Source organism: Lactuca virosa, chromosome 2 (genome assembly GCF_052849685.1).
Source record: "Lactuca virosa cultivar CGN04683 chromosome 2, Lactuca_virosa_CGN04683_v6, whole genome shotgun sequence".
Taxonomy (NCBI): Eukaryota; Viridiplantae; Streptophyta; class Magnoliopsida; order Asterales; family Asteraceae; genus Lactuca; species Lactuca virosa.
The window spans coordinates 106099172-106114813 of record NC_136427.1 but is presented as its reverse complement, the minus strand read 5'-3'; the positions used below and the strand labels follow the sequence as shown (position 1 = coordinate 106114813).

Here is a 15642-nt window from a genome sequence, read left to right as displayed (position 1 = left end):
CCATCTAACAAGTGAGTTCATACCCCCGTATTTTCATAATGTCTACTGTTTTAAGGGAGGGAATACAAGCATAACACAAGAACTTTGTGTTATAAAATCATGATTTCAAATCATGATAAAACGACATTAAATCATCAAAAATACTCAAAATATTAAACTCTTTTATAAACTTATATTTTTCCCCAAAATTCATATTTGTATATATATATATATATATATATATATATATATATATATATATATATATATATAAGATTTAAAAGGCTTAGGACTGATAACTCATTCTGGGTCATTTTCTTTGTTTGGATGTGGGCTTATAGTACCGGTTATTTGTCCGAGTGCCGTTTAAATTTTACTTATATATATAATTGTGTATATATATATAAATATAATAGTTATTTCATCAATTCAAATACCTTTGTAACATGTTGAGCAAGGGATTACATGCAAACATAGTTAAATACAGATTCAGAAAGTATATATAAATTATAATAGGTGTAATTTATGATACATAGAACAATAATTCATGATTCAAGTATACTAGAATACGCTGTTTTGCAAGAAACAAGGGTTTTGATTTAGAACAAATCAAGGGTTTACACTTTTCAAATACATGTTCGGAATACTAATTCAAGAACATACTGTCAATCATTTATTTCAGAATGATTGGGTTTTCATAACTAATATACATGTAACGTTTATATGCTTTTTATGAGTCATTCAATTCAGGTTGTTTAATTCATTTAGACAACTAAGGTAAAGTCCTGACATTATAACCAGAATCTCCAGCCAGGGGATCGAAACAAGTTGTGTGTAGATCTATATCGGGATTGAGAACCCCGCACTCAGGCTGCTAGCTACAGTCAGGCATACACGCCAATGAGTGGCAACTGTTATCAACAGTTTAAACGCCCACAAAGCGTTTGTTTCAGGCCATCCAGTCATAGTATGGTTATAAGAACTCATTAAAAAGATATTAACAATACGTTAATGTATAAACAACTAAACGAAAGTACACCTTCAAAGTACCAGTTTACAGAATACAAACTATAATGGTTCAATACAGTTTTCAATAACAGCTGGTGGAGCCAGGCACACTCTCAGTTACAAGTTTACATAAAGGAATACAAATACAAAACATTGATTTACAAAGAGAACGGTTTTATGGGAATAAAACTACTTTTCATATACAACAGAAAATATAGGATTTTCTGGAACAGTTTTACATATGCAAGATACAAAGACACCCTTTCAAACATAAACACTTATGCACTCACTCAACTTTATGTTGATACTCTCTTTTCAAATTACTTGTATTCTCAGGGAAATAATACACAGGTACTCCCCGAGCTTTTTGAGAAGATGGAGCTATTTTGAGTCATATCTTCTTTTGTATAACTATTTTGGTGTCAATATACAATGATTGAACACATGTAAATATTTATACTTTTTAAATACAATGGTTGTTTGTACTTTGATTACTATGATGCATGTGTTGTGATACTACAAATGAAGTCCTCCACCCCCGGACGTTTCCGCCAACTGGTTTGGGGGTGTGACACGTGCCTCCTCTTCTTCAACTGGAAGGCTCTTCTCTTCGCCATTGGCGCCTCAGACCGGCCCTGGCGGCCGTCGATAATCCTCAATGTAGCAGGGGTGGGTGCCGCCACCTGTCCTATTGCTGATAAACTCGGGCACTAGGACCGCTTGTGTCCCCTCTGATTGCACTGGAAGCAAATCGGATCTGATACTATGGTGGGGGTGGTGGTAGCAGTACAGTCCCTGCTGACATGACCAGTTCGGCCGCATTTGAAGCAGCCCGAACTACCCGCCCTGCACGTTCCCTCGTGCAACTTGCCACACTTGCCACAGCGATTGCGGCCTTGCTGGCTCCTCGATCGGTGATCTAATACCTTGGGCTTCTTGCCCACACTCCCTGCCTGAACCCCTTCTGAATTCCTCTTCTTCGCCATCTCCAAATCCAACTCTCTCTCTCTCTCTCTCTCTCTCTCTATCTATGTATCTATCTATCTCTCTCTCGATCCCTCGCAATCATATCCTTCATCGTCTTGCAGCTGGATCGGCTCACAAAATGACGGATATCACTCTGTAGCATCTCATGATATCAGGCTTTTTTCATCTCCTCGTCCACCACGTACTGCGGAACAAGAAGGGCCCTCTCCCTGAACATGGTGGTGATCTCTGTCACCGTCTCAGTAGTCTGCTGGAGATCCTGGAACTCCCTAGAAGGCTGTTGCACCTCAATCACAGGTGCAAACTTGGCCCTGAACCTAGCCGAAAAGTCACTCCAGGTCATCGCTCCAAAGCTACATCATCTCCAATGGCATGTCCGACCTCCTCCCACCAGTCATGTGCTCTGTCCTTCAGAAGACAGGAATCAAGTCAAACCTTGTCCCCCTCGGGACATCAGCTCGTACGGAAAGTGTTGGCGACATCAGCCAACCATCTGCTGCTAGCAATGTGGTCCCGAGCCCCATGATTTCCTGGAGCTCCGCAAGCTCAGAACTCCCTGAATGTCATCTTGCATGCCCCTAGCATGGCCGCCATCTCGGTGCGGAATGCATCCAACCTCCCATCAAATATCTCCAAGATGCCCTCCTTGAACGTCCCAAAGATCATAGGAGTCTAGTCCAAAATACTGGGCATGACCTCAGATGAGATGAACTCTCTCATCTGCTCATCAAGCTGCCCAGCTCCAGATCCCGAGCCTGATCCCTCACCGGATCCTGAAGTGGCCACTGGTCTAGTGCGTAACGTCGCCATTCTGAAAATACACCATAACAAACATCAGAATACTTATCATAACTCGAGGGATCACACACATTACAAGTTCCCTGGATTCATCTCAGCCTTCCTTGATTCGAGTACGGATCCTCTACTTTCAGTAGTACGGGCCCATACTACGTTCCACATCTATCCGTAATTTCCTCAAGAACTGCCTTGACTCCACCAAGTCCCTTTCACTACCACTGCTTTCTGCTAATCTCATCCTAGGCTTGCCCTAGGGTAATCTCCGACCTACTCTCCGCCATCAGTTGCATAAGAAGTCCCTGTTATCTCCCCTAACTAGCTCGCGAATACCATTACATATTACTAAGACCAGATAATTCTTCGAATGAGAGGTCCTACCCTACAACGGTTAGACTCAAACGAGAGCTGCGAAATAGAGCTAAACTATCCTCCTGAAATTATTTAGTCCTCATAATTTGTAACTTAACATATTCGTTTACTAGTTAGTTAAAGATAACTAGGATCCCTAAAAGCACGAAGCAAGTAGCATTCAAGCATTGAGTAAACAAAACCAATCATATCCTAATCAGGCCATCATATTACTGACTAATCAGTACTAGCATACAGTTCAACAAGCTCATACAGCAGGCATATAAGGCATCCTTCCTAGATCCTTAGCTCTAAACTAGCATCCAGTTCTCATACACATATAACAGACATACAAGGCATCATTCTTAGATCCTTAGCCCTAATCTAGCATGCAGTTCTCATAATCATAACATAACAAACTTGTATGGGTAATTTGGGAGATCTTACTTGAGCTCGGCTGATTGCATGCACCAAACCCTTTTCTCTTTTCAAAATCTCTTTTTGTAAAAATTGTTTTTCTTTTTTTTTAAAAAAAAAATTTATACCAATTCCTCAGTTTAAGTTCAGACACACCCGAGAGTGTGCCTGAATCCATCAAACCAAGGCTTTGATAGCAACTTGAAACATCCCAAAAATACGGTCCAAAAATTTTGTTTTTAATTAATCTAAAACCATAGTTATCAATTCATCACATAAAAATCATAAGTCATTGTTTCTTAAAACATCATAAACATCTGTCAAACATATATGAGTAAAAACATCCCAGGCTAAAATCATGGTGTGTGCACTGCAGCCATCCCGAGCTATTCCCCTTGCTACCGGAAGTACCTGAAACCAATACTGAAAACTATAAGGACGAAGCTTAGTGAGTCTCCCTAAACTACCACATACCATACACATAATCTCATAATCACATAATAACATAACATGGGCCTTGCCCGCTACATCGGGCCCCGCCCGACATCGGACAATGTTCGGCATCTGGCCCCGCCCGACATCGGACCGAAGACCGGCATCGGGCCCCGCCCGGCATCGGACCAAAATCCGGTATACATAATAACATATCAACAAATACATATAAACATAATCACATAACATAAACATATAAACATTCCTCAGGCCCCGCCCGACATCAGACCGAAATCCGGAAACATATAAACATTTATCGGGCTTTCCCCGACATCGGACCGAAGTCCGAAAGCATACAAAACACGCACATGCAAGAATCACAAAGACATCAAGCATACAACCATTCCTCGGGCTTTCCCCGACATCGGACCGAAATCCGAAACATATAAACCTACATCGGGCACTGCCCGACATCAGACCGAAATCTGGCACATGCTAACATACATAAACAAGCCGACATTGGTGCCATAGACCCATTCCTAGGAGGAAACTCACCTCGCAAAGCTGAATGCAAAATCTCACGGTAAGGGATCTCTAACGGCTGCTCCAACGACTCCCCGAGTTGTCATTACCAACATAATACTTAATCAAAATCCAATAGTCCTTTAGATATCATTTTATACCCAAAACCCCCTTCACAGGTCAACCTTAGTCAAAGTCAAAGTCAAAGTCAACATTCTGGTTTGACTCAACTCGCCAAGTTGGTCCATCAACTCGCAGAGTTCCATAAATCAGAAAACCCTGAAATCGCGATCCAACTCGTCGAGTTCCTCACGAACTCATCGAGTTTCTCCTATCATAGAATCGGGACACCCCGACCTAACTCGTCGAGTTCCTCTATGAACTTGTCGAGTTCTTCAGTCTGTTAAGCTTTCTTAATGGATTAAGTCACTAATCTTCAGATCTAAGCTCCATACTTCGGATATAAACTGGAAATGTCCTTAGAAGGGTAAAGTTTCCAACTTAACCCGTTAATAAACTTCCCCAAGATATTTAGCTCAAACCCTAACTCTAAAAGATCTAGATCTTGATCCAAAAGCCATCAATACTTCGAGATAGGCTATACAAAACAAAGATCTTGACCTTAGAGGCTAGATGAACACGTAAAGCCTTCAACTTTCTCTTCATGCATGGCCCTTTGGAGCTTAAAAGGCCAAGATGGTAGTCCAAAGGTTGCATGGGGCTTCTATGGCCATAAAGTTTTCACCTTTATGCCATGGAAGCCCTTCAAGACCCTAGATCTGAAAAGGTATTAACTTGGGACGTCCATTTCCCAAGGATCAAGGTATTTGGACTTAAAACCAATAAAAGTGTTAAGTAAGAGATCTAAGCAATCATTTGGCAAGTTTGAGACTTGATTACCAAAAAGTGACGAGGATGGGGTGAAGTTCCTGGATCTACAAACTCCTTCTTGAGTCCTCAAGCTTCTTCTTCTTCCACAAGCTTCAAACACGCAAAACTCTCTCAAGGATGGCTCACAAACTCACACAAAGCATTAGGGTTTCAAGATTTAGGGTTTGGGACTTGAAGGCTGTAAATGAGGCCAACGTGGAGGGTTTAAGATGCTTAAATAGGGTGCAAACCCCGGAAATTAGGGTTTCATTCTGCCAGTCCTACTTATCGAGATGAGGCTCCCAACTCGTCGAGTAGACTTCAAAACCTGCGTCCAAATCCATTCCCTACTCGACGAGTTTGGGGCCTCCAACTCGTCGAGTTTCTACATAAATATGAATAAAATTTTGAAATAAATACATACCATGAACTAGGCGTTACAATTTATGATCATCCTCGAGTCAATTCATTCAAAATAATGAAGATGGAAAGGTTTCAGATGGACTGGCAGACTAAAGACAATGTTGTTGACTGTGGGTTATTTCTGATGAGATACATGGAAGTTTATCATGGTGGTGGAGTGAAGAAGTTAGATGCTGATTTTGTGCCTGAGCGTACCAGTCAAAAGATGCAATTGGCTGAAATGAGGAAGAAATATGTTTGTAAGATGTTGTTGTCAGACATGAATTTGTGCAAAGCTTCTTTTGTTACAACTCTTGAGGATTATGACAATCTAACAAGCTACAAGAGGAATAATATTTACACTGAAGGTTATTTACATGAAGTTGAAGTCAGATTAAAGCAATAGGTGTTCTATGATCATTGGATGTTTCTCCTTTTAAAAATATTTTGGTTTTTATGTGATTTGATAAGAAAGACTATATAAGTATCCTTGTTTGTTTTCTATTTAGAATTTATATGTATGTTTTGCTTTTTGTTTTTAATGATCACAATCATATGGTAAACTATGATACACTAATGCTATGAAACAAATGTTGGTTTATAATGATGCTAAGGAAGTCTATATAAGTATGCTTGTTTGTTTTATGTTTAAAATTTATATGTATATTTTTTTTGAATGATCACCATTATATGGTAATCTATGATCCACTTATGATATGATACAAAATTGTGTTTTATAATGTTTTTGATTCAAATTATTCATAAAAATATGATTGATATTAACAAATATTTCTTTATTCAGCTATCATATAAGAATAATATGATACTATTATTTTTCTCGTGGAGACATCCTATTAAAGAGACTTTAGCGACACTTTAAGTCAAATACTTTCTTAGTTAAATAAAAATGACATAGAAAAATGTTATGTATGTTAGTATGTGGCCCAACAGGTTTTTAAGCCTTGTCCAAGTATAAAAGTATCAAGGTCTCTAAGTTTTGTTTGTGGTCCAATGTGTTTTTAAGATAAATACTATTATAGTTAATTCAAAATTGTATATTTTTTGAACCATATTTTATTCATAGTTTGTTGATGCAATTTCATTGTTTCAAACTTTTATTATGATTTTATAAATTAAATTCCTTACATTATATTAAAAATGTCATGTATAAAGTCATGAACCAAAATTGTTCTTATTCCACTAATATTTTTTAATCTTTAATAAATTTTATGTTAAATAACTATTTAATTTTTTTGGAATAGTGTTTTTGGATTAAAAAATATGGAGATTCAAAAAGAAATTGTCATTTATAACATCATTTAACTTAAAGCAAATTGTATATTTATTTGAATAAAAATTTTAATCTTATTAAAAAATTATAAATAATATTGTGGATCAAAAATTTTGCTTCAAAAGTTTATTTATATATAAAGAATCAAAAAGAACTTGCTATTTTGAACATCATTTTAATTAAACTATCAAACATTTTTATTAAAATGTTTCAATCATAAATTAATGAAGTAAAATCGTTTATTTTTGTGAATCACATTTCAGATCTTATTAAAAAAGTTATATCTATAATTTTGGATCAACATTTTTGTATCAAAAAGAAAAATATAAAAAGATTCAGAAAGATTTTACCATTTAGAACATTATTTTATTTAAACATTCAAACAATCTTATCAACTACTTTATAACTCAAATTTGAATCAAATTGTTTACATCAAAAATATAAGGGTAAAATGATTCAATAAGAAATTAATAGTTAGAACATCATTTTATTTAAAACTTCAAACAAACTTATTCATCAGTATATAGTTCTTTTGTTAAAAATATATCAAACAAATTTAATATCTATCAAACATTAGATATCGCTTCTTCTGTTGCGAATTTATGACAATTACGTGCATCATGGTTTTCACTTGTGTTGTATTTTATGTATTTACCACATTTATGACATTTTCTCCCATCCTTCTTTGCTTTTTTAGCATCAATCTCCTTCTTCCCCTTCATTCTTTTCTTTGTTTTTCGAACACCTTTGTAATTGATTAATGTAGGAGGTAATATGTTTACTTTCTCCTTTTGTTTCATAGCCATCAAAGTCTCGATAACTTTTGTGTTTTTCAATAATTTTGCATTTATTGTTTCATTGTCAACCTTTGTCATCTTCTCATTCATTTCATCTCTGAAAAAGATCAATTTTTCAAAATCATTCACCAGCCTATCAATGCAAAACTCCATTGCAAATTCTAATTCCCGTATAACAGATTGAATTTCTTCTTTCTTTTCTTTTGTATGGACATTTGGTATTTTATAAGTATTCGTGTATTGTGGTACCACATCTTTTTTCCATCTTTTTGTCAAATATGCTTTTGGATAACTCTCCACACTTTCCATTCTTAAAACATAGAAACAGTGTCTGCATAAAATTCTTGTCAATTCAAATTTGAAGCATGAACAAAGAAGTTTTTGATCCGATTTAAAAAGTTTAACCTGTAAAAAAATAGTAAATACTCAATATAAGTTAATATAATATGTGTAATATAATTGTAATTTATTATGTACCTCAAATTAACCATGATGTTTTGGATGTATGTTTGTATCTTTTATTGTAAATGTTTTCAATTCTTCTGATTCTTCTAATCATATTGACATGCAACTAACCATTGATGCAAGAATATGTGATTGAATATCAAAGAAAACATTTCTTGTGAAGAATCCAGCTGCTTCAACTTCAAGTTTCAATCCAGTTTTAAAATCTGGTTTGTGTATCTTGAAAATGATCATTTTTTCTTTGAATCCATCTTTGTCCTTCTAATGCAGTATCAAAATGAGTTGAAAATTCAATCAAATGAAAATCTGAGTTAGAGAGTAGCCCATAGAAATAATTTTCAGCTTCAGATCTTGATGTAGTTCTCATCAATCCAGAGAATGTGCATTCTTTGAAATAAGCGGGAATCCATAAATCTCTCATTTTGTAAATCTCGTTAAACCAATTGTTTTCTTTTAAGTGAAACTCATCCATTAAGTTTTTCCATGTTGATTCAAAATCTTCTTTGAGTATTGTTTCATTCCAAATTATATCGCTCAACTTTTTCATAACATCTGTTTTTTCCATATGACTTCCCAACTGCATACATAAATATAAAATTAAAAAAACATTTATATTAAATAAAAATATTTTATAATTTTATACTAACCTTGTCAGTAAACTTTGAGATATATGCCACATACACACTCTATGTCTTCCACTCTTGAATACGGCTGGTACTGCTTGTAAAATTGCAACATCTTTATCTGTCACAATCACATTTGGCTCTTTGAGAAATGCTTTTTTGAAAGCATGTAGTAGCCATGAGTAAGATTCAATGCTTTCACTTGAAAGTAACCCAACTCCAAAAGTTATGCATCGTTTATGATTATCTATGCCAGTAAATGGTACAAAAATCATCCTATATGTAAAACAAAGAAAAGAAAATTTTATTTATTCAAATTTTTAGTAATGATGCAAATTATTTATTTAAATTTTTTAGTAATGATGCAAATTATTTATTTAACGTTTTAATATTATTAAAGTAATGATCCAATTATTTTTATATATAGAATTTCAAAAATATAATTATTATTGTTGGTAGATTAATATTTCATAAAATTAATGATTCTAAATACAATGATTAAAAAATAGAATTTAATGACTTACATACTATTTATTTAAATTTGACCTAATTTAAGATAATCATTAAATGATTCAATAAAAAAATTATTAATATTCAAAATTTTCCTAATTGATTCTCTATTAATAATGATTATAAATATTAAGATTCAAATTATAATTACATTAAAGATTCAATTGATTTTTGAATCTTTTATTTTAAAATTTATATTCAAAAAATCTAATGATACAAAATTTTTATAATTGAATATAATGATCTACTATTCTAATATTTGTAAATTCAATAATTCGAAAATATAAGTAAATTATGGATTCACTTACTTGTTTGTTCGGTAAGTTGCATCAAAACCAACAACATCTCCAAAGGCAGAATAGTTTCGTTTTGCTTCTTCATCCGCCCAAAACAATCCAGTCAATTCTCCATTACTTCCAACACTATAGCCAAATGAAAATTCCTAAAAATAATCCTTTTTCTTCTTCAACCTGTCTATCACAAAATCTGCATCTCTTGTTCCAATAAATTCAATCCAATCCTTTTTGAAATTTTTTGTATCTGTTCCTGTAGCTCCAGTATTCTCAAAACCACCCCTAGACTCTTTCATGTATTTATATGCAGCACTTGGTCCCATGTTCACATTTGACATATAATATATGATTTTCTTTTGTGAAAATATGAGTCTTCTTTCAGAATTTAGAAAATTTGTATCTTCTACACGAACAAATATATGTGTATGTTCTTTTTTAAGCTCATAAAGTATAGCAGAGATACTTTATTGTTGTTGACCTTCATTCTCACATATGCTTCACAGTTTACTCTAATAGAAGCTCGTCTGTGTTTTTTGCTGTTTGAATCTTTTAGAGTATCATATACATATTTCTTTTTTGATCATTTCCTATTACATATTATGTATCTTCTTCCATAACCTTCTACTCCTTTTAATGTCTTTGTAGATCCTATTCTTGTTTCAAAACCACTTTTCCTAGCATATTCTTTATAAAATGCTAAACCATCTTCAAATCTAGAAAAAGTTTGTCCCTTATAAGGTCTCATATCTACATCTGGGATCCAATATGTTTTTCCATTAATTATTCACACAATTGGATCACGTATAGAATATGATGAAGATTCAACATTCCCTGATGAAGATCCAATATTTGCTGTCATGGAACCATTATTAACAATTCATAAAACATTGTATATTAAATCATATTGTACAAAAAAACAATATTTTTTAATAACAAAATTACCTTGATCATTACTTTCTAAATTTGTTGTTTTATTGTTTCCGTTTTCTGCATCATCAACATGCATTATACATTCTATATTTTTTGAATGTTGATCCATACTTGTTTTTGACCTAATATTAACATAGAACCTGATATTAATACGATTCTTATATATATCATTGTTTATAATTTATTAGCCTTTTGTATTAGTCAATTTCGATATCACTCATCATATTATCAATAAAAAATTGAAAACAAATGTTTTTCGTACATTAATTACGATGATCTAAAGTTTTTTATGAATAAAAATTCGATTTTTAACCTAATCATAAAACAGTTCCGTATACGAACAAATTTTGTTATAAATCATGTCTTTTCAATCGTAATGTATTTAGCTATCGACGAATGGAGATTTAAATCGAAGTTTGTACAATAAATTAGATTTAATCATGTCAATTTCATAGATGATTTCGTTAAAACCGTAACTGATTTATCGTGTTCTGATACAGAGCATTACAAATCCGCAGTAATGTATCTTTTTTGAGTTCGAATCTAAGCTAATTTTGTGTTATGTGAATCTAAATTGTAGAGTTTCAATAGAAATCGATGATAATTTCAAGTTAACCTGATTTCAAATTCTAAACGAACTTGAATGATGATCGAAGGAAATTTTTTCGTTTTTTGAAACATAAATGAATGATTATCAGTAAAAGATAAAATTTTGATCTGAATGTAACCTGATTTTGTATGATTTAAATCGAATATTGAAGATTTTAGTAGAAAGAATCTCGATTTTGTCGTTGTTCTTCGAATTAACTTGATGATCGGAGGTGTAGACGTCGTCGACTTGAAAGCTAATGACGTCGTTGGAAGTTATAGAGTCCAACCCAAAGATTAAAGCAAGGTATGTTGTCTAGCATTAGCAGCCTATTTATATATATTTTTGGACCTAAATACCCTAAAATGAGCTTGATTGGGCACGGTTAGTCCTCGCCGTCCTCAATGAAAAAAAGTCCTCATCGGAACCGGACCCTATATTTTTTTTTTGGACCTAAATACCCTTAATGAGCTTGATTGGCCATGGTTAGTCCCCGCCGTCCTCACCGAAAAAAAGATCCTCACCGGAACCGGACCCTATATATATATATATATATATATATATATATATATATATATATATATATATATATATATATATATATATATATATATATATATATATATATATATAGAGAGAGAGAGAGAGAGAGAGGGGGAGAGGAATGATCATTTGAGAACTCATATATTACCGAGAACCTGAGAACCAAATAATAGCCGTTAGATCAAATTAATAGAAGGTCAAGATGATTTGTGACATTTTTGTAAATAACTGGAAAAAATAACACACGGAGGTATGGTATTGAATTTAATTGAAGGGCATTTATGGTACTCAGATCATTTCCATCAAATCAATCGATGCCATATTTCTCCCAAATTCTTCGATCGTCTCTTCATCCATCTCTCTCTCTCTCTCTCACAGCTTCTTCGCTGATTGTTCCCCAATCCAGAACCATCGTATCCTCCATCAACCGTCTCCCTTATTCATTGAATCGAGTAAGGTTAAGACTCTGGATCCTTTGAATCTGAATTCTGAACCACAAAATGCGATGGCGTTTCTGTTTTGGTTGTCTCATCATCGACAAGCACACTCCGAGGTGAACGTTAGGCTCCCGGACGACGCACCATCTAAAGCTTCCAAGAGCTAGGATATAAACAAGATCTGTTTTATACTTACATTGACATTGAGAAGCTTAGATCCATTTGAACTATGGCGGTGGTTTGGATAATGATCGGATCAACAGTGCTCTGGGCGCTTCTCTACATCTGTCATATTGGCGACACCGTTTGTCCTATCCACGCTGTCTCCGGTAAGTTCCTTCTCATGTGAAATTTCTATGTTGCTCATCTCTCTAATTTAGCATTTCATTTTCAATATAGTGAATGAATTTATTGCTAAAGTTGATTTGTTTAAGTTTGTTTTCCCTGCATTGAAAGAAGCATTTCAGCTAGATTTTCAGATTCAGAGCTTAAAGTTTCAGGATTCCAGTACGCAGTGATTTGTATTTTAAATTTAAAAGTTAGGGTTCTTGACATTTAGGATTTAGGCTTGTGCTTTGGGTTTCATAAATACAATGTGTTTTTTTAGGGTTTAGGACTCCGGGGTTGTAAAACTGCTTATACTGTTTGTTTGAGGCGATGAACCGGAGAAGGTAATGTCAGGAACAGCAGCTGTGAAGCAACGACAACAGCAAATGACGGGGAGTTTCAGGAAGTCTATAAAAGAAAAAGAAGAAGAGATAGGGTTGTTTTTGGAAATGAGAAAATGAGAAAAAGAGCGAAACAATCTTCTTCAGAATTGAGAAGAGTTCGATTCATCACTTGGTAAATCACTATTTTCAATTTTTTTTCTTTTAAAAAACTTTAGCTATCGTTACTTTCCAATTATACTCGTCAATTTCACAAAAAAGATTTGTGTTTTCTTCCCTATATATGAAGTATTGTTTATAATAAAAGTATAATACTGAAATTAATGAGGATTAAGATTTTGATTATCAAATTGTCTAACTATAATTATTCTTTTGACTAATTACCCTGTACAAGGATTAGAAAGATTCCATTTCAAGTTGAAATAAATTAAACTGTATTATATTGATTTCCCAGGATCAATTGAAGTATGTTCACCAATGTTTGGTATGCCTGCAGCAACACCGGCCAGAAAGACTGGTGCTGATGATTTCTCAACTCTGAAAATGATAAAAATGATTATGATTGGTAATAATTTGTATTACATGATATAAATTTAGATAAGATGATATCATTATGTTATTGTTCCCTGAAAATTGTTTCTTTTTCAGGCTTTTAACACCCTCTGGTACCCCTCTATTTCCCTCACTGGAATCAGAATCACAGAAACCAGTCATGGGTCAAATTAGAACTCCTAAATCTCGTCCCACTGCACTCAAATCTCATGTAAGACCAATTCTTGAATCTTGATTCTATAAACATTTTAAAGTATCAAACTTATGAATTAGTAATCTCATTTTCTTGATAGCTATAAAATACCCACCCTCACCTTAAGACAAATGGTAGGAATAACATGACACTATCTTGTTCAGGGGCTATCAATTGAGGCTGATAACCATCGACTTCAGTGATTAATTTTCTCATATTTTCCATGAAGAGTTGTTTGTCAAATTGTAATCTTTTTAACGCAGCAGGAAGTTGATTATCGAATATGCTGTACACTTTGTCGCCACCTGGCCGTCTGTATGTAAAACATACAAGTTTACCAAATACTACAATACCAGTAAATTACATTGCTTTTTACTTTGTAAAGTTTTTCCTCCAAAAATCTAATTTACTCTCTCCAAAATAGAATTGAATTCAGAAATAGAGTAAATTAAATTTTTGGTCCTTGAGTATAGTTGGTTTTTTTTTTTTCATTTTTAGACCCTAAGAGTTTTGGTCCCTGTTCTAAGTAAAATAACTCAACTTTTGGGACCAAATTTGCAAAAAAAAAAAAAGAAGCTATACTTAGGGACCAAAAATAGTCTTTTTGCTATGTGAATTCCATTTCATCCTATAATCATTGGAATCCGAACATTGGATGAAAAAGCTTGATTTGTTTAAGTTTTTGAGGCATGATTCCAACTTTAGTTAGAAATGGTAAAATTGGTGCATGAAGTAGGAGTTGAAGGTGCATAGTTTCTAAATTAAATCCTCTCTTTTACTTGTTAGAATCGACATTCACACAAGCACACACACATAAATTCACAGAATTCAATTATAGGGAACAAAAACAAAAATCATTCATTATTGTGATCTAATAAGCTATAACCTTTTGTATTTTCTCATCTCTCCTTTTCCAGAGGTTGAATTCATAAGATTACAATATTTGGCCACTTCTACTACTTGCCTCTGTGTGCTTGTTTTCCTTTGCTTCATGTGTCACCATGAATCCAAGAACACCAATTCAGCATCTCTTCATAACGATTGCTATATGAATTTCAACATTAGTTCCATATCCCTGTTTACAACAGTGTGCTATCTATCTTTTGCTGCAAAATCATCTTCCAGTGAGTTCATTGACTAATTTACCCCTCCGAACTCCATTTTTTCAAAACTTGTACTTCAATTTTTGCATCTGGCAGAATGGAACATGGCATTGACTTTATTGTGGATTGTATGTCATGGGGTATCAGTTGTGAAATTCATTCAACAAGTTCACAACACATTTCCAGCATGTTGTTGTTCTTCTTCTTCTTCGCTTTCTTTTTTCATCATTTTACAATTTCAGTAACTAAAGCAATTGTTTCTATTTTAGGTGAAGCACTTTTGGTTACAGCTGGATTTGTTGTTTATTTTGGAGATATGTTTGCATGTACAATAGCAAGGTTGAGTTCTATTGCATATGGGGTGGAAAGAAGTTATATAAACATTATTATACATGTATGCTTGTTAAAAACATTTATTTAATTATATACTTTTCAAAATCACCAATAAATCATACTTTACATTTTCTTCTTAAATTCAGGGAATGGTTCTTGGCCTTCTTATAATTCCAATGTTATTTAAATCCATCTTAAAAAAAATGAGAAATTTACATATGAATCACATGTAATTCACAAGTGAATCACATATGAATTACATGTGATTCACATATAAATCATATGTAATTCACATATGAATCACATGTAATTCACAAGTGGATCACATATGAAATATGAATTACATGTGATTCACATACAAATCGCATGTCATTCACATATAAATCATATGTAATTAACATATAAATAACATGTAATTCACATATGAATCACATGTAATTCACAAGTGAATCACATATGAAATATGAATTACATGTGATTCACATATAAATCACATGTCATTCACATATAGATCATATGTAATTCACATATAAATCATATGTAATTCATAAG

The 15642-nt window shown here is 33.6% G+C and overlaps 1 protein-coding gene across 1 annotated transcript; it reads right to left on the bottom strand.

The window, feature by feature from the left end:
* Window positions 1-7620: 7620 nt before the first annotated feature.
* LOC145157659 (protein FAR1-RELATED SEQUENCE 5-like) lies at window positions 7621-10065 on the bottom strand. The gene is made up of 6 exons (XM_079076668.1): window positions 9920-10065; window positions 9758-9871; window positions 9002-9215; window positions 8660-8893; window positions 8428-8577; window positions 7621-8256 (listed from the first exon to the last, which is right to left on the bottom strand). Exons 1-6 carry the CDS (start codon window positions 10063-10065, stop codon window positions 7621-7623), a joined length of 1494 nt encoding a protein of 497 aa, XP_078932794.1.
* Between the last annotated feature and the right edge of the window lie 5577 nt (window positions 10066-15642).

Coding starts and splice junctions, on each gene's coding strand:
- LOC145157659 (XM_079076668.1), bottom strand. CDS start 10,065: ATGGGACCAAGTGCTGCATATAAATACATGAAAGAGTCTAGGGGTGGT. Junction 9,216..9,757: donor GCAACTTACCGAACAAACAA/GTAAGTGAATCC, acceptor TTTTACATATAG/GATGATTTTTGTACCATTTA. Junction 8,894..9,001: donor TCAAGAGTGGAAGACATAGA/GTGTGTATGTGG, acceptor TTATGTATGCAG/TTGGGAAGTCATATGGAAAA.